The sequence below is a fragment of the Monodon monoceros genome, unplaced genomic scaffold, assembly GCF_005190385.1.
Source record: "Monodon monoceros isolate NGI ecotype Baffin Bay Population unplaced genomic scaffold, NGI_Narwhal_1 Super_Scaffold_15, whole genome shotgun sequence".
Taxonomy (NCBI): domain Eukaryota; kingdom Metazoa; phylum Chordata; class Mammalia; order Artiodactyla; family Monodontidae; genus Monodon; species Monodon monoceros.
The window spans coordinates 86,023,238-86,048,143 of NW_021703771.1; the positions used below are offsets into that span (position 1 = coordinate 86,023,238).

The window sequence follows — 24,906 nt, forward strand, 5'->3', positions numbered from 1 at the left end:
CGGACACCCTCTCGGAGGCGCTGAACGGGGATCCTCCAAATCCAGACAGACACCCTCTCGGAGGCGCTGAAATGGGATCCTCCAAATCCAGACGGACACCCTCTCGGAGGCGCTGAACTGGGATCCTCCAAATCCAGACGGACACCCTCTCGGAGGCGCTGAACTGGGATCCTCCAAATTCAGACGGTGAAGTCCTAAGCCCAGAACCTCAGCATGTGACCTTACTTGGAAACGAGGTCGTCGCAGATGTGATTAGAGAGGATGAGGTCACACTGGGGCAGGGTGGCCCCGGATCCAATATGACCGCTGTCCTGATCAAGAGGGGAAATTTGGACAGACAGGTCTCTTCAACAGTTCAAGTGTCAAGAGACAGAGATCTGGGCTGATTTGAAGGTAATGTGGTTAAACCACAGATCTACGTGAGGAACCGGGGTTTGGGTGAGGCCTTCTGATATTGACGAACTCCCCAAATGGCCAGTGGACTTTTTGGGGGGGAGTCAAGAACAAGGCTCAAGGCAATCAGAGGGGGAAGAGTCCCAGCCTCCTAGTCTAGCTCCCTGTGCAGACCAAGGTTAATCTACTCGACATAATTTCCACCTTAAGGCTAAAGATTTTCAGGCAATTAAATTTAGTAGCTGACCCGGGTCAAGTTGGGTGAGTAACAATTCCGACTATAATTTCTTTTTATGTGAGTCTGGACATCTTGGATATGAAATACTGCTGCAGGATGGTCCATAACTCCTGGAAGGCTTTATGATAATTCACTTTAGAAATTATCTGAAGGGCAATCTTTGGCCGTGGATGGGCCATTTTCCATGCTTCTGTGGGCCTCCACCGGGCTAGTATCTTTTTTCTTTTTTGCGGTACGCGGGCCTCTCACTGTTGCGGAGCACAGGCTCCGGATGCGCAGGCTCAGGGGCCATGGCTCACGGGCCCAGCCGCTCCGCGGCATGTGGGATCTTCCCGGACCGGGGCACGAACCCGCGTCCCCTGCATCGGCAGGCGGACTCCCAACCACTGCGCCACCAGGGAAGTCCTATCTCTGCTTTTTTATGCATGTATTTGTCAAACACCCTAGAGTGTTTCCTACGTGTCAGGCACTGGTCCAGCTCTTTACGTCTTCCTAACAACCCTCTGAAGAGGTTCTGCTATCACCCTCGGTGCACAGGGCGGGAAAGCAGGCACAGAGAGGGGCAGCCATCTGCTCAAGGTTGCCCAGCAAGTAACTGCTCGGGGGGGGGGGGGGGGATCCCCGCCCCTCTGCTTGGTGCTGCCACTCAGGGCTCCTCGCTAGCTCCCTCCCCGGCTTACGTCTGTGCTCCCTCCACGTTCCAGCAGGCCCCCCGGCTCCTGTCCCTTGAGGTCTTCCCCCGCTCTTTCTCATGGCAGCCGAGGGGTGTTTGTGTGCCCCAGCTTTTACCATCCTAGAGGCCCCATGAGAACGAGGGCCACAGTTTTGCTCCACTGTTTCCCCAGCGCCAGAGCCTGGAAAGTATCAGGGAACCGGTGAAGGTGTGTGTGTTTCTGGGTCACATATACATCGTCCCTCTCCTTCCTAATTAAAGGGCCCTTAGTATCTGCCGACAGGAAGGCAGGCCAGGCCCCAAGCCCCCGACGAGTCCACACTCTTGCCATCTGCCCATCTGGGCAGCTCCGAGGCCAAGGATGGGTTCCTGCACCACACAGGAGTCTCTGAATATCCCGTGTTTCTCTCAAAACCAAATTTTACAAAACTAGGCTTGTCATCATAAAACGAGTGTGTGTTATTGATGAAAGAATCAAACTATTGACGCGTCTGGGGTGAAAGGAAAAGCTCACCTCCCCACCCGGCCCTCCACACTCGCTGCTAACAGCTACCTGTGTGTTTCCAGAAATTTTCTTTGCTCACCTCCCTCCCTCTCTTCTAAAAATAGGATCATTCTGGACATTTGCTATTTTTCCTAAACTCTTCATTTCTGGCTGAGACGCATCTCCGAGCTAGTGGTGCAGACCTGCCTCACCTCCCGGGTAGATGGACCCCGCTTCCCTGAACCATCCATCGGTGGTGGGAACGCGGGCTCCTTTCTTCCCCTCCTTCCTGCACTAACAACATCCCGTACATCTCTGGGTACTTGTGCGACTACGTCCTAGGAAACATCCCAGAAGTGGAATTACTTGGATGAAGAGTATGTGCTTTACTTTGACAGACATTTTCAACTGATGTATGGAAAGATCGGGGCAAAAGCACCCCCTGCCGAGGGTTCCTCTGTCCTCACACCTCACCACAATGGATGGTTCCAGACGTGGGCTGCCATGCCGGACCGAGAGGCTGAAATGGTCCAGAACACTTCTACAGTTAGGAAGAGGGCACAGCCACTGTGGAAGATGGTCAGGTGGCTCCTCAATAAATTAAGAATAGAATTACCACAGGATCCAGGAATTCCCACTTCTGGAACTCAGGGTCTTGAAGAGCTATTTGCACACCCATGTTCGTAGCAGCGTTATTTACAACAGCCAAAAGGTGGGTCAACCCAAATGTCCACGGATGGAGGATGGGTGAGCAGAGTGCGGTACACCCGTTCCACGGAATATTATTCAACTTAAAAATTAGGGAAATTCTGACACCTGCTACAATACGGATAAATCTTGTGGACATTATGCTAAGTGAAATAAGCCAGACACGAAAAACCAAATTCTGTATGCTTCCACCGACATGAGGCCCCAAGGGGAGTCAAAACACAGAGACAGAAAGCAGAAGGGTGGGGGTCAGGGGCTGGGGGAGTGCGAATGGGGGTTTCTTGTTTCATGGGGACAGAGCTTCAGTTTTGCAAGATGAAAAGGGTTCTGTGGATGCACGGTGTTGACGTTGCCCAGCACTGCAAATGTACTTGACTACTGAACTGTGCCCTTAAAAAATGGTTAAGACGATACACTTTTTGCTACGTGTATTTTACCACAGTTGGAGAAGACAGGAGGGGGATACGATATCACAAAGAACTGTACAGGCACTCACTGGTTAAAAAGTATAGCAATTATGAAAAGCAAGAAAAACATTGCCCTGGCTACAGCCGCTTTACGACATAGGGAGGTCCTGAGGTAAAAACTGAAACCCTCACCTCGTGCTTGGGTCTGATAAATACACCGTTTTATTCCTCAAGACTGTGATGTTATGTATTATCTTCCTGTGTTTTTCTAAATCTTGATACTTTTTGTCCAATTTTTCCGCAGAAAGAAAATTCCATGTAAAATGAAAACAAGTTGAGATTTTCACACAATTCATTAAATCCAATTACAGTGAAGTTTCAGGGAGTTCGCTACAGGCGAAGGGAGAAGAATTATATCCTCAGCTCAAATTAAAGTAAAAAAGAATCAAGTTGTGAGCTAAAGATAGTTCGAGGGAGGGTGAGGGTTGAGACTTGGAGAGAAAAGGAGGGCGGAGGGCGAGAGACCCCCATATCCTATTTTACACGAAACACCGAGCCATTCTCCATCACTCCCATCAGAGAGTCCGTCAAACTGGGCGGGACTGTTTTTAATTAGTTACCTCCCAAAGGTGGATGGTCAGCCTGAGACCATCCGTACGGAGACCCAGTATTCCCCCAGTTGCCTAAAAAGCAGGCATTTCTGAAACACCAGAGGGACGTGGTGCCCCAGACCTGCACAGTCCGTCAACCACAGGGACCAGAAGATGAGCTATGATGGGGCCAGTTTCCCAGGATGCATGATGAGAGTCCGCCAACCACAGGGACCAGAAGATGAGCTATGATGGGGCTGGTTTCCCAGGATGCATGATGAGGTGAGGGGGCCCTGGGATCCCGGGGGCGTGGGGGTACACGTGGGACCCTGTGCCCGCAGGGCTGGGAGGCTCTGGTCAGGAGCCGCCTCATGCTCCCTTCACCACGAGTGTGATGCCTGGAGCTGCAGCAGCTACTTTGTGACCGTAAGGCACCATGTGTGAGGATGAAAAGGCAAAATACACTAAGGCTGGTAAACGAAGAAGACAGACCTACCGGGCTTTTGAGAGCAACAGTTCAGCCGCCCAGCCAACGCTTACAACCCTCTACTGCAACACGGCTTGTAACATGAGAAGAATAAACTGCAGTTTGAAACATTAAATTAGCTGGGTTAAATAATTTTAAATTATTTAAGAGTTCTTTACTTTGCAGCTAAAAGCAATTCTTAGGGATACACCTCTTTTCGTAAGTGAATCTAACATTTCTCCTTTTATCTACTTTGTAGTATTGTGAGGATCTGAATGAGATAATAATTTTATTAGTGCAGAATTCCATGTGTATCATTGTCATCCCGAGAGGAACCAGAGGCTCAGGAAGAGAAATGACTTATTTACCTGGTTTGTGAAAGAACCAATCGACAGAGGACTGTGAGAGGCTGTGTGCCTGCCTTGCACCTTGCCCAGCCCCCTGGCCTCTCAGTGCTGTACGGAGAGCCTGTGTCTACACTGGATGGGGGTAGAGCACCAGGAAGGAGTCACAGAATCAAAATAAAGGGGTAATTAACCCAAAGTAACTGTTGGGATCAAACATTAAAAGATTGATGATACCAGATGGGGATGGGGCTCTAGACTGGGCAGGCTCAGGGGTTCAGACGGGGCAGAAACGATGTGCAAAGATGTTTACGTGCACTTTGAGGTTTCACAGCTCTCCAAACCGGATTCTGAGGCAGGTGTGTTCTAAATCGGGTTAAGATCTGCTGAGCTGAACGACAAGTTGGCCTTAGACTAGCAGAGATCATTTCAGTGTCTCTCTTGAACTGATGGAGGCATTAACGAAAAGTAATCAATTAATTCATGATCCAAATCAGAACTGGGCAAACCATTATGATCTCTCTGTAACATTCAAAGACAAATTAGATGGGGTGGCTTTTCCACCCCATCTAATTAGATGGTTCTGTCTTTAGTTTACGGAGTTCTAAAGTGCCACCATTTTGTGTAAAAACGGTGACTGTTAGCTAACAATACTTGGGCAGCGACCATGTGTTTTTGAAATCCTCAGAGCTCGGACAACACGTGACAGAACTTCCCCCCCTGCGTCAGGGCCTTTTGCTGTCAGAGAACGTGGTGAAATGCGGGGCCAGACCAGAGCAGAGTGTGAGCATGTGGGCGGCCCGGGGCGGGCCCAGGGGTCTCAGGGAGCCTTACCCAGCCGGTTGCAGGGGTTCCGTTTGAAGAGGGCTCTCAGAAGACTCTGAGCCTCCACGCTGAGGAACTGCGGCATGCCCAGCTTGGCTCTGAAAAGCACAGTCGTATTTTCGGGTAAGAAGGATGAGCCCCAAAGGGAGCAGGGTTTTCTTCAGGGCTCTGCGGTTCTGCAGTCAGCATTCACAGACAAATCCAATCACATCCACGTGACCCAGAGCAGCTGTTTACAACAGCTATATAATGATTCACTAAAATAACAAGGCCACTAAAAATAAACAAGAATGATCCCACTAACATACAGAACACTTTAAATGGAAATTAACCATGGTTTCCAAGACAACAGCAAACAGGCTTTGGATAGATGCCAGCATGCTTGACATTTTAGGACTCTCCTCTTGGCTTGAGGAGACAGCTGGATTCTCTCCTCTGCCTCTGGTGTGGTCTGCGGCAACATCTGGGAAAGGAGGGCCTCGCAGGACCTCGCTTTGGGAACCACGTGTCCACAGTTTGCTGCTGCTCCTTCAGAAATGCTGTCACTCCCAACGACAGGTTACAAGTTCACACCTGGGATTTGCTGGAGGGAATTATTCTATAGCTTTAGAAAAAAAGGTCTTGTTCCCTCTTAAAATGAAAAGGAACAAAGCCATCAAAAAAAAAAAAACATAGTAGACTGTAGCTACACATGTCATCCATAGTGTAAGGTCACGTGATACAGGGAAACACCGTTTACATCCTCTCTACGGGGTGTCTTCCAAGAACTGCTCTCCTATTTATATAATGATGTATCTACAAAACCGTAAGCTTTGCAGGTGCCTCCTGGTTTTATAAACGTTGCGTGTCCACCTGCAAGCAGAGTTTGAGAGAGCTGGTCGTGAGGCCAAGCACCTTCATGGATTCTCCTGCAGGTGCAGTGGGCCCAGCCTCTCACTGAGCAGGCAGACAGTAACTTGGAGCCTGCCTGATTCCAGGGCCACTTCCTCACCCCGTCCGCCCTCCGTCAGCTTCTCTCTCCCAGAGTTTTCCCTCTGACATCTCGCTCAGAGGAAGCCTGCTCTGATGAAGATGTTACAGCAAGGGACTTCCCTGGCGGTCCAGTGGTTAGGGCTCTGCGCTTCCACTGCAGGTGGCATGGGTTCGATCCCTGCTCAGGGAACTAAAATCCCGCATGCTGCGCAGCACGGCCAAAAAAATAAAATGATGTGTTTTTTTGTTTGTTTTTTCTTTTGTTTGTTTTTTAAAAGCTATTACAGCAAGACTGGCTCTGGGTTTAGACTTCTTTCTAGGGTTCTAAGAGCAAAACCCATTTTTGTGTTAAAAGATTCTTCATGAGAATTAAGGAGAAAATTATGTTCGTACTCAGTGACTCGGGCCATATGATTCCTGCTGATGTCAGGCAGGAGAGCTCAGGCACGTGCACGAACGGGTCAACAGGCAGAGAAGGGAAGGCTCTCTCAGGAGCCCCTGCGGCCCTCTGCCCCCTGAACCTGCACTTTTGAAGGTCACCAACCATCATGTCTAAAGACCTTGCTGCTGGACAACTTAGATGATTTTTACTGATGGAAAACTTTATCTTTGGTAGGAGATTTCATCAGAATCACTGAGAGATGCCACTGGCTTCACCCACTGACGTGAAAATGCCAAGAACGCTCATTACCGTGATTGCCCACTGAACAGTCCCGCTTTTGAAGACCGAAGCTCTCGATATCAGAAGGCGCTAACACGTACTGGGGTGGGTCCCAAGGTGGGTGTTTTACTCACTTGAGGATGAGGGCCATGGTCTCCTTCCTGTCCTTCCCCTGGAATGGCAGTGACCCCGTGAGCATCTCGAACTGCAGACCAACACAGAACAGAAGCAAGAGTTCAGAACCAACGAACTTCACAGTGGCGAGACCCAGACAGGCAAAATGCAGCCCGAGTTCACGTACCCATTCAAAATCTGGTCAGTTAAGTGCTGGCGCTGGCCTACATGCTTGGTGTACATCAGCGAACAGAACTGCACTGTGGACCTTGGCATTCAGTGGGGAGGCTGATGGATGATGGACACAGTAAACGCTTCAGCTCTACGGCCGTGAGAAGGTGCTCAGTGCCATGGAGAGGGGGATGGGGGCCTGCAGCCCATGGCCACACACCTTCCACGGGGTCGACTGAGGACCCGTCCTTCTCTGGAGGGTGCCGTGGAGGGGCTGAGCGAGGAGGGGAGGACAGGGGTGGGGAGAGAGCGCTCCGGGTCCAGGTCGAATGGGAGGGTGCTCTGCGGACCCTGAGTGCCCCACAGACTCATCACCGTGACGACCCTCCTCCTTCAGGCTACTGTGACCCACCTCCCCAGCTGTTACGAGACACCGAAAGTGGAGGGGACGAGTCTGTCAAAGGAGTGAGCAATTCAGGGAGGAATGTCCTGTGCCCGAGAGCAAGGTGGCGGGACCGTTCCTGGCATGTGGACCGTGGCAGACAGCAGAGGCCGGGCCTCTCCTGGAAGAGGCAAGGGGCCAACCTCTCCGGTCACCTTCTCCAAAGTCCAGGGGCATTTCCCGTCTCATGGGGGCAGGAGGCACAGGGGCCCGGGGAGCCCAGGCCCGCTCTGCTCTCACTGCCTGTGGACCCTCGGGGCACAGACCTTCCTGGGCACGGGCACCGCCACCTGATCTAGGGACGCGTGAAGGTCATGCCCTGTGCCCGGGAGACCCTCACAGAGACGTGTGTTCACAACACAGGATGACAGGGCCCGTAAGAGCATCACGGCAAAGCACCAGCCATCGACAGCTGGGGAACCAGAAGAGGTTCCAGAAGTGAGTGTGGGGAGCCTGGGGAAGACGTGGAGGAAACAAGTGGGAAGAAGCCTGACTGGGGGCATCAGCTCAGAGCAGGTCACTTTCCTCCTCCCTTTCTTGTCCCTCCTCCTTCGCTACCTTTTTTTTGTTTGTTTTTTGTGGTACGCGGGCCTCTCACTGTTGTGGCCTCTCCCGTTGCGGAGCACAGGCTCCGGATGCGCAGGCTCAGCGGCCGTGGCTCACGGGCCCAGCCGCTCCGCGGCACGTGGGATCCTCCCAGACCGGGGCGCGAACCCGCGTCGCCTGCATCGGCAGGCGGACTCTCAACCACTGCGCCACCAGGGAAGCCTCTCTTTCGCTACCTTTGACTTCTCTTCTCTCTCAGTTGTTTTTCTTTCCATCTTTCTTTTTATGTCCTCACTGCCCCTTTTATTTGCTTTCAGCCTCTCCATTTATTTCTTTAACATGCAATGATTTTGATCAGAAAAAAGTATGAAAGGCATATTTTATATTTATGGGACAGATTTTATTAATATATCTAGAAAAAGACGAGGGGGATGGCATATTCCCACTCCCCTCTCCCCCAGAAACCTCACAAAACTAACTCCAGGTGGCTTTGATGTGTGTGTGGTTTTAGCTGCAGTTTTCTCTGCTGTGCTGGCCGGTAAGACAGTCCTTCTCTCCAGGCTTGGGCCGGCCTCCTGCTCTTTTAAATATCATTTCCACAGAGACACACGTGGCATTCTGTGACTTCAGAGCATCAGGCAAGGGTTCCCTGGAGAACCGCTGTATGGTCACTCGTGAGCCCAGCTTACATCTTTTTTTTTTTTTTTTTTGCAGTACATGGGGCTCTCACTGCTGTGGTCTCTCCCTTTGCGGAGCACAGGCTCCGGACGTGCAGGCTCAGTGGCCATGGCTCACGGGCCCAGCCCCTCCGCGACATGTGGGATCTTCCCGGACTGGGGCACGAACCCGTGTCCCCTGCATTGGCAGGCGGACTCCCAACCACTGCACCACCAGGGAAGCCCCCAGCCTACATCTTTAAGGGCTTCGCGAGTATCCCTGGGATCCAGGGACAGGATGAAGCCTGTGGTCTCCCTCTGGGAGCCCACCCCACCCTCCAGAGGAACGTGCTTCTCAGGCAGATGCGGACTTAAGAATTGGAATCACTCCCGAAGATGCAGAGCTGTAACCTCGGACCTGGGAGCCGGTGTCGGGAAGACAACATCAAACTTCCAGTAAAATCCGCAGCGAGGGTGCAGAGGCCCCCGTGCCCGCCCCCCACTGCACACCCTCCAGACAGGGTAACGGGGAAGCATCCACGTGGACAGGAGCAGAGCCGAGGATGCAAAGTTACCCTGCAGAGGAAGAGGCTACCCTGACGGTCTCACCAACATATCTAAAGAGAGGTGATCGGTGGGAAGGTAAGCAGAGCGGGACGTCCCTGTGGCTTCTGGCGTGGAGACGGACTGCACCCCAGCAGAGGCTATTCAAGGTCTGTATAACCACGAACACAGCAAGCGTCACCAGCGCCCTGGCAGCTGATGCTCACGGAGCCCTCGTCAGATCGTGAGCTTGGGCCCGTCACTGCCTGTATTAATGTGCTTAATTTGCTGTGATTCTGTCTTGGGAGCGGTCTTCTCATTACAGCCTGACTTCCCTCGTAGGTGGCTGACGGGGGCAGAACGCACTGACCCTGGAGACGGGGGCACTGCCCCACGTGGTGTGACGTCACCTACTGTACGCCCGTGAGCTGGCATCCCGGCCGGAGCCGTGGGAACTGCCTCCCGAGCTGGTTTGACGTGTCTGCCCCCCACAGACAAGGGTCAGCCGTCCGTGCCCACAAATCCAACACAGCCAGCGCTTCCGAGCCCACGGGGCCGGGGACCAGAACCGAGAGACTGAGTGTGGCCTCCTGGATACCAGCCTAGGGGCACCCAGCTGATGCCCTGCACCGTGAGCAGGACCCAGCCCAGAGGTCCCAGGGCGAGAGGCATGCGTGTGGGAAGGAGGCTCTGCCAGTGCTGGCTGAGCAACGCGCCTCAGTTTCCTCGTTTGTGGAATGCACAAGGAGGGGGCTGACAAGCCGGGAATGCCACGATGCTCCTCCCATCCAGTCAATGTGAGACTCACAGCCTCGGAAGTCTGGTCCACGCCGAGCGCCCGGCGGGCCCAGCTGCGGGGGATGGGTGGGGGGGGAGGGGGAAGGGAGGAGAGGAAGGACCGCGTGAGGCGGGGGGGACGGCAGCCAAGCCCGCTTCTGTTGTGACTACAGACCACCCCGGCTAGACCGCGTTTGCTGCACGCTTTGTCTGCGAACACGTGACCCAAAGAAAATCCAAGTTTCTAGATGCAGATGTAAAAATGCTTCACTCTACGTGTATTTTGGTTCATGGTGATTTTGATGACTAAGTGGAGGGATTCTGTGTTTGAAATAAGAAAAACATCTTTAATCTGGAGATAGCTGCATCCCTTCAAATCCTCCTGCTAAACCCGTAAGAGCGTTAAGGATAAAGGTTTGACTCTTAACACATTTGCATCCTAACTTGAATCCCAGCTCTGTTTCCTGATGGTGGGAGTCTGGAGGGGGGACAGAGAGGAGGCTGCCAGAAAATGCTAGGGTCAGGAACTGGTGGCCCCCCTTGTCCTGAGTCACACAACGGGCACTGTTTTCCTCGGGTCACTCCTGGACCTCTGAACCCCAGGAGTGGGCGGGCGCTCAGTGGACAGCCACGCGGGCACCTTGGGGACCGCAGATGCCACGCCGCAAGCACGTCAAGCCACGAGCACATATTACCATGAGCACATCATATCCCAAGCATACCATACCACGAGCACACCATGACACGAGCATGCCATACATACTAGGAGCACACCATGCCATACCACGAGCATGCCATGCCACGAGCATGCCATACATACCACGAGCATGCCATACATACCATAAGCACGCCATACCATACCACGAGCACACCATACCATACCATGAGCACACCATACCACAAGCACGCCGTACCATACCATGAGCATGCCATACCATACCATGAGCACGCCAAAGGACCACCAGTCTGCACTCTGCGTGTGGCCCCGCCGGTTCACCACCTCGGGCGCCATGTACTCGATGGTCCCGCAGAACGAATAGGCTCTCTTGTCGTGGTCGATGGCCTCCTTACTCAGCCCGAAGTCTAAAAGAGAAAGAGCACACAGTGCTCAGTCTCCGGGCGGCACCTGGAGCCCTGCTGCCCGGCCGGCCCACCTCCCACCGCTGTCCTCTTGGGGCCGAGCTGCCCACAGAAGCTGAGCCAAACCCGACACCTCCCGGTGAGCTTCTATAGGAACCCACACGTTCAGGAGTGCTCCCGAGGGCGCCTAGAAACTGCATTCCTGACGCCCGACACCAATTCCCCATGGAGCCTGTTTTTAGCAGGACACCCTGGACGTCAGCGGCCCCAGCGGAGAGGCCTGTGGGGCTACTCTGAAGGAAGGGCAGGAAGACGGCACTTGTTCTGAAGGAAAGGGCGGGAAAGGGGTTACGAGCAGAAGGCCACTCGGGAAGGAGGTCCCCAGCTGGTGAGGCACGAAGGAGAAGGCAGACAAGGTGGGCGGGGCTTCAGAGCATTTGCCATGGGGTATCCTCCCCTGGACCTTGTCCAGAAAACCTTCCGCCAAGGCCGTCGTCCTCCAGGGCCCGTGTTACTGCACCCAGTGGATGAAGGACGCAGTGAACACGCTGGTTCTAAGATTACAGAGCCCTCCACGTTCACCATCTGTGAGTTTAAGGTTGACGTCCCTTCTTCCTGGGGCCACGTGAGGACCAAGTGAGCTCACGGCTAAGTGAGAGTCTCCAGCACCCACGTGGGGCTGCTCCCTCACTGCCGAAGTGACTCACTCGGCACATCAGAGTCTCGGGGCTTGTTTGACCACAATGACTAAAACAGAGGAAGCCAAAACTCTATAATATGACACATAAATTTAACGTGGTAGCTCATACTTATTCCAGCTACCTCTGTACACGTGAGATTTATATAATACACGTGCAGTTCCTCACTCAGCAGAGAAAACCGGTCAAGTACTAGCAGACCCTTCAATCTCCACGAAACGCCACGCGGGCACTTTTGAACTGCCTTAACCAGTTGTAGAAGTCAAGTCAGGTTTACTTTCTCAGCTTGTTACGGGTTAATTTCTTCTGCTGTTCTACACATGGGAAGGCACAGAAGGCCCCAGCAGGTCAAACTGGACTCATTGCGGGGGGCAGGTCCCACCAGCAGACACTGCGGACGCCCTTGGACCTGTGCAGCCCCTGCCAGGAGGTCGCCGTCTAAAGGGTCAGTCAGATGGGTGCCGTGCTCTTGTGCGTAACTCATGAGAAATTTAAGAAGTCTCACTGTTTGACATTAACGAGCAGTAACTGTCAATCGTTCTGTGCACTCTGCTGGGACTGGGGGTCCATCAAGAACGGGGTGAACCAGCCCAGAGAAGGGAACAGGCAGCAGCGAGACCACATGGCGTGGGGCTAAGGTGCAGAGGACAGGAGGCTCTGAAGACAGAACGGGGTAGAGCAGGTGTCCCGTCTAAGCAGAGACAGCTGCCACTGGAGGCGAGGGGGGAGCATTTGCGCAGGGACAGCCCACTGGTGGACACGGGGAGCGGGTGTGAGTGGAGACCAGGCCAGGACCCGGCCAGCGGGGGGCCAGCGGAATGGCCCCGAGACGTCCACGCCCCAACCCTGGAACCTATGAATAGGTCACCTTACCTGGCAGAGGGGGGCCCTGCTGTATCTCAAGAAGGGAGGTTATCCCGGGGCGCCAGGATGACACACAGTAAGTACAAGGTCCTTACGTGGACTTGGGGGCAGAGGCCAGAGTCAGAGAGAGACTGGGGTGCTGCCCCCTGGCTCTGAAGGAGAAGGATGGGGCCGTGAGCCCAGGGAAGTGGGCAGCCGGAGAGGCGACAGGACCATCCTCCCCTGGAGCCTCCACAAAGGAGTGCACCCCTTTTGATATTAGCCCTGTGAGACCTGTTTTGGACTTGTGGCCACCAGGGCTGTTAAGATGATGAGCTGATGCTGTTTTGAGCCACTGAGGCTGGTAATTGTGACACAGCAAGAGGAAACTAGCACAAGCAGGTGACACGGAACAAGGGGGGGCGGTGCTCGTTCTGGCTGAACCGACGGCAGTGGGAGGGGTTTGAGGTTTCAGCGGGGAGATCGGCCCCGCAGACACGCTAAGATGAGATTCTTGAACACAACATCCAGTGGCACTGAGCGTCGGCAGGAAGGCGCTAGAAGGCTCTTAAGTCAGAGGGAGAGAAGGAAGGAGGGCCGACCTGGGAAGCGCGAGCATCCCCGGGAAGACACACACCAACAGAACTAAGCCACGGCCACGGGGAAGGCAGCCCTGCGTGCACACGCTAGTGTGATGAGAGAGAGGGCTTGAGCTCTGGGTCGGCCCCCAGGTACCAGGGGCGCCGGGGTGACGTCACCAGTCGGTGGCGGGTGGAATTTTACAAACCTGTGATCTTAATATGTCCCTCTTCGTCCAGGAGGATGCTGGAAAGAAAGGGGGGGGGGGGAAACAGATGCTTTAAAAGAGATGAGACATACGGAAGGGCACGGAGACCCCAGGGGAGCCGCCCAGGCCCTTGGGCAGCAGTCTCTGTGCTGGCTGGGGGGCGGCAGGTCACCTGCTGTTCGCAGACGTGGCCTTTAGACCACTGTTTCCCTAGTCGGCAGCTTCTGCTGGGTCAGGAGCACAGGCACATCCGCAGTGTGCGGGGGGCAAAGGGCACCCCCATGTTCTTGTGGCTGGCTCAGCAGGCTCACACTGGGGACTGCAGGTGTGAGACCCTCTCAAGCCCAGGGGAAGGTCTGGGGACCCCCCAGGCTGTCTGTCCTGCGTGAATGGGCCTGAGAGGGTCCGCAAGTGCCCTGGCTTGTGCAGACGCAGAGCTGCTCAGAGGGGACTTCCTGAACCCAGGCGGGCCCTCGACGGCTAGAGCCTGCTCTTCCGGCCAGACCCCTCCACGAGCCCCGCCTGACCCTGGGGACCACCGCGACCTCCGGGGGAGTCTGTGACACCTCAGGCCTCAGCCCCCGGGAGCCATGTTGTGGGAGCCGGTCCCACGGGGTCCCTCCTGGTGCCCTGGACCAAGCTCTCAATATGCCGGCATCTAATGTCCAGATGCCCCACGGGGAGCGCTGTCCTGTTCCTCCCAGCTCTCTGTAGTACAGCGAGGCTGACGCCCACGGGAGGGTGGAGGGAGCGTCTGAGGGGATGGACGCAGGCGAGCCTTCCACGAGGCCCTTCTCCAGCCCATCAGCCCACAGGCCCCCGGGGCTCCTGGCTTGCCCTGTTTCTTTCTTTACTGTAATTAAACTCTGTTCCACCAGCTCCTGGGAGGCACCAGCCTGGATCTAAAGAGACCAGGACGTGGGCTGTGAGGATTAATATGTGGTACGTTAAACACATGTGGGAAAGGAAGGAAGTTCTGACACAGGCTACCACATGGATGGACCTCGAGGACACCACGCCGAGGGCAATAAGCCAGCCACAAAAGGACAAATACTGTGTGACCCCCCCCTTACGTGCGGTCCCTGGAGCGGTGAGATCCACAGAGACAGAAAACAGAAGGGAGGGTGCCGGGGCAGAGGGAGGGCGGTGGGGAGTTAGTGTTTCATGGGGACAGGGTGTCAGTTTTGCAGGATGAAAGAAGTCTGGAAGATGGATGGTGGAGACGATTGCACAGATGGTGTGAATGCTCTTAACACGACTGAACTGTGCACTGGAAAACAGTCAAGGTGGTAAATTTTATGTCATGTTTATCTTACCACAATTTTTAAAAAGCTGCCATGGGAATAAAAATCATACCTACTATTTTATGGAAATGGGAAAGAAAAAGTTACAGTGTATAATTAAGATGACAATTTATAATGAAAGAAGCGAAGGTTCTTATCTTTGCTTTTCAGTTATACTTAATCTTTGCCCAGAAGTGAGCAACTTTCAGGATTAATTCCCTACTAATTCTAATGGAAACAAAATCCTTTCTCTTCAATCCTGCAATTACATATTACTATTTTTAACTATAAAGATCCCTTTGACCTTTAACTAGAGGGAGAATCGGGGTGCTGCCTTCATGGTGCAGAGCTCACAGAGGAGGGGAGCAGGTCGGCAGAGCTGGCTGTGACAGTGGCCTCAGCGCCTGTTTTCCGAAGGCGATGCTGAGTTTGCAGGACGTGGCTCTTATGGGGATACTCAGGAGAGAGCCTTTCACGGTTATTTAAACATCATTTACGCGTGCAGGCAGTGATGCTGTGCCCGGCTGGTGGTTAAGCTGAAGCCGTGCGTGGGGAGCACTTCCCTCTGGTCACAGGCAAAAACGCTTTGCATCAGGGACATACACAATGTTCCTGGTCTCTAGGCAAACCCAGGCGTTTCCCTTAAACGACTGCCACTTCTCAGAGCAGAGTTTGCATTTTTCTCAGTTCCCTGCAGGTGAAGAAGTAAGGGACCAGGAACAAGGGCTGGGATCTACTTCCTGTGCCCTCAGGGCCTGGGCTGCCTTGTGCTCCAAGCCTTGGGGTCCCACCAGGCCCCACATATCCAGGGACAGGCATGGACCTCAGTCTATAGGGGGACAGGGGGCCGTTATCAACCACGTCACAGGCCAGAGGGAGAAAATCATCAACTTCGCTGCAGGGACCACTGTCAGGTCAACCAGATGCGCTTAAAGCAGCGTCCTCGAGGCCCTTCCTTTTCAAGCGGATCCTCCTAGTTTGTGCAGCTCCACACAGAAAACAGCAGGAAAAAAACCTGAAGTAAGAACATTATTATCTGGAGGGACATTAAAAAAAGGTTTAGACTGGATTAGCAAAATATCCTAGAAATAATATTACAGATGGTCATTGCCAAAGATACACAAATCTTATTGGAATTTGGGCTGGGAATCTGGTGCCACTGTCTTTTAGAAAAACTCCGAAAGACTCATCTGACTCGTCACCTAGAAGTGGGCCTGTCGAGACAGCTGAAAGGGCTTCCCAAGGTGGAGGTGGAGATGGGCAAGAGACCGGCACAGAAGACACACACTAGTGAGGGGGTGGCGGGTGAGACATTCCCAGTGCAGGATGGGTCCCACCTAAGGAGGGAGGGCAGGGGGTGTGGGAGGCGGAATGGTGGGCTGCCTACCTGCCCAGCCTCCTCTAACTGCCCAGTCTCCTCTACCTTCCCAGCCTTCCCATCTGCCCAGCCTCCTCTACCTGCCCAGCCTACGCGACCTGCCCAGCCTCCACTAACTGCCCAGCCTCTCCACCTGCCCAGCCTCCCCTACCTGCCCAGCCTCCTCTACCTGACCAGCCTCCTCTACCTGCCCAGCCTCTCCACCTGCCCAGCCTCCCTACCTGCCCAGCCTCCTCTACCTGCCCAGCCTCTCCACCTGCCCAGCCTCCTCTACCTGACCAGCCTCCACTACCTGCCCAGCCTCCCCTGGACCACAGGGATGCAGGCCCGGCCCTGCCTCCCTTGGAGGGTGTTACGAGGGTCAGGTGAGAATGGGCTGGGACCATCCCATACAAATCAGCACAAGCCACAGCTATGTCTGGGCACCTTTCCAGGGGCGGGCAGGTGGAATCCCTGCCTGTGGGGTGCTAGCACCGGAATGTCCCCAGGCTATGCCCTCCCTGGGGAATTAAGTACAGGGACAAGGCGACGTGGGCAGCAAGAGGGCCCTGCCCTGCCTTGTCCTCACTCACTTTTCTGGCTTCAGGTCTCTGTAGATGATCCCCAGACTGTGCAGGTGGTCTAAAGCCAAGGCCAGCTCAGCCAGGTAGAACTTGACATCCTCCTCCGTGAACATCACCTGGCAGGAGAGAGAACAAGACTTCAGCCTGCTCTGTGGCTGCTGGCTTTAAAGACAGAGGCACTCAGCCCCACGAAGACTCCGCTCCGCTCTGCAGACCGCGGCCCCCAGACAAGGCTCTTCCGACTCCTACAGTGGAAACATGAGTTCTCAGCAAAGTTTTAGGACCAGTGAAGGGGAGGGGGCACTCCTCACAAAGCCCCTCGGCCTTGTGGGCGGAGACCCGGGCAGAGTTTCCTCCCCCGACCTTTCTTGCCCCACAAACCATGCAGCTCTGGAGTGTATTTCTGGGTTTATGTTTCAATATGTGTGCTTCTAATGTAACACTTTAATACAAAAAACTAAACCACACTGTGAAGGTCTGGTACAAACAGGCCTGAAGGATTTACTGAAAATCTGTCTCAAATTTCATCCCTCCTCCCTTCAAGTTCACCTCTTCCCCCCTTGGGTTTATGCAAACTAGGAACTGCCATCTCCCCAAAGCGGGACGAGTCCCACCAAATACAACCCGCCCGTGGAGCATCGGTGGGCGCCCCTTGCCGGAGAGGTTGGTGGGAGAGGGACCCTGGTCTAGCTAAAACACACACGAGGCCATGGCGCCCAGCACACCTCAAGGTCATTGTCTCCTACTGTTTCCCTGTCCCTGCGGTTGTGAGAACCGCATGTAATTTGGTAGTCACCTTACCAGCAAGCCAGATGGTATCAGAAACCATTCTTTACCCGCACCATGAGAAATGAATGTCACAGAGACTAGAAATCCATGTCATGACTGAATTCTCTCTGAAGGCAGACGCGTGAAAAGTCAATACATGATCAGAAGGTTGTCTGGAAAGCTCAGGATAAGGGCAATTTGGGGAATTGAACAGTGACTACATCAGGCTAATGACGGTGGAGCACATCCATTTCACAAAAGGGATGCCTCCCAGTGGGGAGGACGTGCACCCCAAGTCCTGGACGACATTTGGGTGCCACCAACCCTCGTCGCCCCTCTGGCCTCTGGAATCTCCTGTTCTGCCATCCACACTCGACCAGCACCTTTCCTGGTTGAGTATTTCTTTTCTACATTGGTTAGCATACTCAGTGGGCTTCCCTGTGAGAAGGATTTCCCTGTAGGAAATCCTGCTGGCTGTCGAATTCTCTTTGGCCTGACTTCCTCCATCTCTGTCCATAACCACACAGGCACATCTACAGCTTAGTGCTCAGGGGCGGCCGTATGACTCTCCTTGGCTGCTCTTAGGGCACAGATCTGCGTGGCCTCCAAGTGCAAATGACAAAGGGTTTCTCTATGGGAATGAAACATCCATGGATGTGAGTTCTTGAAGGCAGTCAGTACGGAGACCGACACACACAAGGATGTTGTCTAGTGGACTCGGTGAAGAGGATGGAAGGGAAGTACTTTTTTACATAGGGTTAGGGTTAGGGTATCATTCATTTCCTGTGTTTCTGTGAACTGAGACCCTCTTGAGCCCAGGCTGGACAACTTCACTTCTACTCTGAAATAAAGGGTCCTATGGGTACCCTGCGTGTTGCCTTTTTGGTCAAGAAGCCCAACAACAGGGTGTGTCACACTGGATTCTGGACAGACCAACCCCCAGTGGCCTGACTTCCTTCGGCCGGGGTGGGAAGGGAGCAAATCAATAGGCATCAGATGAGAAACTGGCCGAGGTCAACGATTCGCCATCTTTGGAAACGTGAGCTCAGCTGTGAGGCAGTTTAAGGGACCAGAGACCTGATCCAAAAGGGGTTTTGGAGAACTTGGATCTGAATCCTTCAGCCTGTGCTTTCAACCCGTATCGCCAAGAGTCCAATACATCAATTGTGCCATTGCCCGAGGGACCGTCAGGAAACAGAGGGAGAGAGCAGCCCGAGGTCTCGGGGAGCCCACTGCCGCTTCACCTTGACTGACGGCACTTCGGAGTTTCACACAGGATGGAGGGATCTCCTGCTGTAAAAGTGGGCAGTGAGGAAAGGGGGAGGCCAGCCCGAACCCCCGGTACAGCCCAGTAAGAACCCCGGTGCTGGGTGAGGTTGCGTCAGAAGGGCCGGGAACCTGTTCTGAGCAGCGTGTCAACACACTGTCACCTTCTTCATGCTCTTCTGTATATAGGAAACTGCACAGAATCAACAGGATTAAAAGCCTGGCATCATCACTGCCTCGAGCAGGGTGCTGGGTTTTCCATCCCATGAAGCAGGGGGCAGAGAGCTTCCACGTTGCGCTGCAAGACATCCCGGAAAGCTCCTAAGTCAGGCAGTGGGGGTCAAGGACAAGCCTTGGGGGGCACGGAGCGCTCACGGGTGAAGCCTAATTAGACACTCCCGACGCCCCTCCCAGGATGTGTGGTCAGCGTGTTAATAGCGTCTTCCTACGGTGGAAAGTGAAACGTTGTGAAATAAAGTCTTCCCTACGTAACATAAATCAAGTTTCCATCTGCTCTACACAGGGAAGGTTCTAGAGCTCCACGGGGGTCTTGGGAAGAGTCCGTTTTCTTAAGGTCTTTCGAGGACAACAGATTTCTTCTCTGTGTGACTCGTGAGACATCTTTAAAACACGCGCGCACACCACACACCATATACCCTCACACCAAATACGTACACACACACACACCACACACACACTTACACACGCCACCCACCACACACACGTGCGTGCATGTACACGCACGTTCACACATTCCCTTGCACACACACACGCACGTACACACACACACCCCGCCCCCTGCTCTCCTCGAATTCTAGGCAGAAACCCACAGCCTGCACTCCGTGTACCTCTTTGGAGAGCCTGGTGAAGAGGTCTCCTCCACGCAGGAAGTCCAGAATCAGATAGAGTTTTCCCTCCGTCTGGAAGGCTGCGGAAGGAGAGAGTTGAGAGCCTTTCGGCGTCACGGTCCCCTGCGGTGGACATCATTCCCCTGGGTCCAGGCTCTGAGTGCAAAAAGCCCGTCTCTCGTTGGCTCAAACAATACTGCGTAGCCTGTAACCCTGGGTCATTTCAGAAACAGGACTGGGGCCGGGCTGGAGACCGCACAGCGGAGAGGGCAGGACTTGGGGAAGGGAGTGGACGGTGATGAGTTCTGTCTCTCACTTTTACTCATGGTCTGGAGGTCATTTCTCCTCCTCTCCCCACCCCTTCCCCGCCTCCTTCCTTCCTTCCTTCCCTCCCTCTCTCCTTCTTCCTGCTTTTTTTTTAATCACAAAGGGACTGAAAGACACATGGAGAAAAGTATGTGTAGGTTCCACTTGTTCTCATCACCACTACTGACGTGGGGCTTTGGGCAAAACCGTGTCTTCTTAGAGACTTGGCTTTGCTGGCAGGTGTCTGGTAAGGAGCAGGGCGATCGTCGTGAGCGTTTGGGACGAGTCCCCTCCCCTTCCTATGGAGTTGTGTTTGGTACAACTCAGGGCTCAAGGATATCCACCATCTGCTCCTTCTTTTACGGCTGCGCTGGGGACGGGTCGGCCCAGCTACCTGTACCTGGTGGCAGCAGCGCTCATGTGCTCTCAGTTTGGTCCCTGAGGGCCACAGTTATGGGCATGGAATTCGCGGTTCAGCCCCCGCCCGCCACTAGCAAGGGCACGCCTTGGTCAAAGTGGGGGACGGTGCATGCGCGTGAGGCTCAAGAGAAACTAACCACCGTGGCTACTGGATGGTCAGTTCAATGTTCCCGCTGGTCTGGCACGTGGCATCTGTTCTACACACAAAGGAAGTATGGCTGGAAGGGGTGCTGACATCCCCACACACTTGGGAACTTTTCATTTTCTAAAAGTCAATGCCAGAAGCATTATAAATGTTGGGGTTTTAGAAACATAAAGCCTCTAACTAGAAACCCCTTTGTCAGAGTTGTGTAAACTGCAGCGTGGATGAATGCTCTGTCCTAGGGCTTGACGGGCAGATAGAGGACAGGTATCTTTTTTTTTTTTTTTTCCGGTACGCGGGCCTCTCACTGTTGTGGCCTCTCCCGTTGCGGAGCACAGGCTCCGGACGCGCAGGCTCAGCGGCCATGGCTCACGGGCCCAGCCGCTCCGCGGCATGTGGGATCTTCCCGGACGGGGGCACGAACCCGCGTCCCCTGCATCGGCAGGCGGACTCTCAACCACTGCGCCACCAGGGAAGCCCGACAGGTATCTTTTGATCAATCACAGAGGTAACGTGGAAGATGCCTTTAAAAATCTCTGCAAGATCCCAGTTCTCAACTTCTTCAGAAAAACACCTGGGAAACCAACCGAAACGACACCTGGATCGGATCTGACACCAGCGAATCAGCAGCGCTGAGGCGGCCATGTGATAAAGGGGGGTCAGCCTGCCGCCACCGTTGGGATCTAAGGGCACCTGCCCGTGGCCCGAGGGATCCGGTCACCACGTGGCTGCCCGCAAGGTCACATCCATGTTGGCTCTTATTATTTCTGAAAGGAGAGGCCATGGGCTTTCCAAACAGGACTTTCTAAACTGTCTTCTTAGGAATATCAGAAGTTCACAAGCAAAGAGCCCTGTCCTCCTGGCTTTGCGTGTGTTCATGCCTTCACTCCCGACGTCGGTAAAAGTCACGGACAGTCTCCTACAACTCTGCCCACCCCCGAGCCCCTGTACCAACAAGGTACGGGATTTGTCCTTGTTCTGCCCAGCGCTTCGCCCACATTAATTACTCAATTAGGGCACAAAGCTGTAATGCAGTCTGCCATGACTCTGGAGCCACCATCTCATTATTTTTAATTTGAAGGTTTCACTTATTGCTTCTCCGAGGAGATAAAACGGCAGAAAGCAAATGAAGAAGCCTTGTGTGGCGTCGCAGATACGTGGCCTCAGAAATCAGAATGATTCCGTCTGAGTCTCAGTTTTCTCTTCTGAAAACTGGAAACAATAGCCTACCTTGAAGGGCAGTTCTGAGGCTCAAAGCGCTACCGTCTTTCAAATGCCTAAAATATCGTCTTTACTTAGAGCGCAGGAGATGTTACCACTCTGGTTTAAAGAAACTATGGGGCCATAGGCACCCTACTCTGAAACAACACAAAAATATGTCATAGATTCACCCCATCTAGGTCGAGACCTTTTTTTAAAACCACTTTCTCCATGATGATGATTTAATTAAGGGTAACCTCTCGCTCCCTCAGATTCGGTTTTTCGAGATGAAAACAGGGCATCTTCCTCCCCCAGAGAAGGAGAATCTGAGGCTCAGGAACCCGGGGGGAGAAAGCTCCACCCCAGACAGGGCCGGAGCCTGAGACAAGGAATCTACACCGATTTCCTCTGATCTGGGGGAGGGTTGGTCTAGGTCCTCTCAACAGTAGGGAATTGTTTTTCCTCCCTTTACCGTAATGAAGCTTTACGATGAAGGGGTGATTCACTTCTGCCAAAATGTCTCTCTCCATCTTCGATCTGACTCGGTCCCGAACTGCAAGACAGAAAAATCGAAGGCTTTCAAAGGCAGGATGTGAAACACAAGACATCAGATATAAATAATTTCCCCCGACTTTTTGTTACAAGCTTTTCAAACGTACACAAAAGTTGAAAGAGTAGGTTGAATGACCACCCCTGAGCCCTCCACCTAGACTCAACAGCTCCCTACATTTCCATACATTTTCTCTCCCCCTCTCTATCTCCCTCTCTTTCCACACACATGCACGCATTTTAGCCACAAATCTGACAATAAATTGTCCACGCTGTGACATTCAACGCCAAGGTGCATTTACATGCAGCATTCCCTAAGAACAGGGTAATCTCTTACATAACCCTAACACGACTGTCGCCCTGAAGAACATTCACCTCATTCCACAACATCATCTAATAGCTGGTCCACATTCCAATCCTGCCCGCCCTGCCGTGTCATTTATAGCTGTTATTTTTTCCAACCTCGGATTCGGTCAAGGTTCCCACGTTAGATCTGGTTGTTATATTTCCTTATTCCTTTTGCTTCTAGAATACAATGGTCCTGCATCTTTTTTTTCCCCTGTGCTTTTTGTGGGCTTTTTGGTTAAGTCCAGGTCAGTTTTCTTGTAGATTGTTCCTACGTGTGTCTGATTGTTTCTTTACTGGTTGCTCTAACTCCTATATTTATTATAAACCGAGGTTAGGTCTGGAGGCTTTATAAGGTTGAGGCGAAACATTTTTGGCGAAAATACCTCCCGGGTGATGCTGCAGGCCTCAAGGTGCAGCAGATGGGGGGAGGGGTGCCGCGTTACCCTTGCTCAGTGATGCTAAATTCCACTGGGTCAAGGTGGCAAGTCATCAGCCTCTCACTGCAAAGATGTGTACATCCCCTTGTAAGTAACAAGTAACGTGAGGGGTGATATTTTGGTATGGAATGACCTGTGGGTTCCCTTACAATCCTTCATCTGTTAGCTTAACGTATACGATCCTTGCTTATACAGATCAAGGACGCTTGAGTCATTTAGGGTTACAAAATGGCAATGTTCTCATTTCTGATGGGACTAGAAATCAAGAGGAAAATCCCTTCTCTTCCTCTTCCTGAGGATAACTACGGATTATGGAATTTTTAAAAAAATGAGTGTGTTATAACCAATTACAATATTATTCTTTTCAGTGCTGACATTGCCTAAAGTTTAGCCATCTGGGAATACAGATGGGATTCGTTTTGAGGAAAAAATAAACAAAAAAACAAACAAAATCACCACTTGAGAATAAGGACAACTCCAAGATTCCACAAGCAAATTGGTACACCCAGGGCAACGTCCGAGTGACGTCCTACGGCCCCGCGTGTGTGAAGGCAGAAACTTTCCTCAAATATTTCTAAGCGTGACAAGTATGATGAATATCACCGTATGGACCAGGTATTTAAGTTGTTCATACTTTGGTCTTATGTACTTTTAAAGTTTTATTTAAAAAGTCCTTCCCATGGGCTTCCCTGGTGGCGCCGTGGTTGAGAGTCCGCCTGCCGATGCAGGGGACACGGGTTCGTGCCCCGGTCCGGGAGGATCCCACATGCCGTGGAGCGGCTGGGCCCGTGAGCCATGGCCGCTGAGCCTGCACGTCCGGAGGCTGTGCTCCGCAACGGGAGAGGCCACAGCAGTGAGAGGCCCGCGTACCGCAAAAAAAAAAAAAAAAAAAAAGTCCTTCCCAAAGGATGGCTATAATAATAAAAAAACCCACAAAAAAAGGAAAATAACAAGCATGAGTGAGGATGTGAAGCTGGTGGGAACGTAAAATGGTGCAGCCACTGTGGAAAACAGTCTGGCAGCTCCTCACAAAGTTAAACACAGAAATACCATATGACCCAGCAATTCCATTCCCCAAAGAACTGAAAACAGGAATTCCAACAGATACTGGACACCCACGTTCACAGCAGTATTATTCACAACAGCAAAAATATGGCAGCAACCCAAGGGTCCACTGATGGACACCTGAGTAAGCAAATGGGAGTTTGTCCGTGTAATGAACTATCACTCAGCCCTAAAAATAAAATCCTGACACGCACTACAGCAGGGCTAAACCTTAGAAACACTACACAAGCACAGTAAGCCAGACAGAAAAGGACGAATACCATATAATTCTACTTATATGAGGCCCCTGGAGAAGTCAAACTCATAGAGACAGAAAGCAGAAGGGTAGGTGCCAGGGGCTGGAGGAGGGCAGTGGGGAAGCGTTTAATGGGGACAGAGCTTCTGCTGGGGTGATGAGTAAGTCTGGGGTAGAGACAGCGGCGATGGTCACACAACGTCGCAAATGTATTTACTAACACCACTTACAAATGCTTAAAATGATGGATATCCTATTATGCATATTTTATCACAACTAAAGAGAACAGAAGTCCTTCCTGTTCCTGGGCCCCAGGACAGTCTCCTGCGTTTTGCTCCATGACTGGTTTCCTCTCTCACACTCAGGAGCTCAGGATCCCTGGGGTCCACCTCTGCTTTGGCGCCCTGGCTGCTCACCTTCCCGGGAGGTCTGTGGCTGAGAGCCTGGGGCCCGCGGCCTGGAGCACACACAGCCGGGCCCCGTCTCTCCCAGTGCACGGGTGGCTCCGTTCAGCTTCCTCCTCTGTAATCTGGGGTGAAGATGGCACCTGCCTCACGGGGTCACGACGAGAACAACGGGTAGCGTGTGAGCACGACGGTGCTGGTCCCACAGCCCAGGCCACGCCTGCGCTGGGGTCACTTTGCTGCCTAGTACGTGGAGTCGGCTTCACTGCATGATAA

The 24,906-nt window shown here is 53.0% G+C and overlaps 1 protein-coding gene across 10 annotated transcripts in view; it reads right to left on the reverse strand.

The window, feature by feature from the left end:
- The window catches only part of RPS6KA2 (ribosomal protein S6 kinase A2), a 382,062-nt gene that overhangs the window by 46,321 nt on the left and 310,835 nt on the right, over positions 1-24,906 (reverse strand). For all 10 annotated transcript variants that reach the window (XR_003793712.1, XR_003793713.1, XM_029223883.1 and 7 more), the window contains 7 exons: positions 22,065-22,145; positions 19,525-19,604; positions 16,652-16,758; positions 13,419-13,456; positions 10,951-11,093; positions 6,896-6,966; positions 5,138-5,226 (listed from right to left, as the gene is read on the reverse strand). Coding sequence is in view for 8 of the 10 variants with exons in the window: in XM_029223883.1 (XP_029079716.1) it covers positions 5,138-5,226; positions 6,896-6,966; positions 10,951-11,093; positions 13,419-13,456; positions 16,652-16,758; positions 19,525-19,604; positions 22,065-22,145 (609 nt within the window). In the remaining 2 variants the exon portion in view is untranslated. The remainder of the gene's footprint in view (positions 1-5,137; positions 5,227-6,895; positions 6,967-10,950; positions 11,094-13,418; positions 13,457-16,651; positions 16,759-19,524; positions 19,605-22,064; positions 22,146-24,906) is intronic.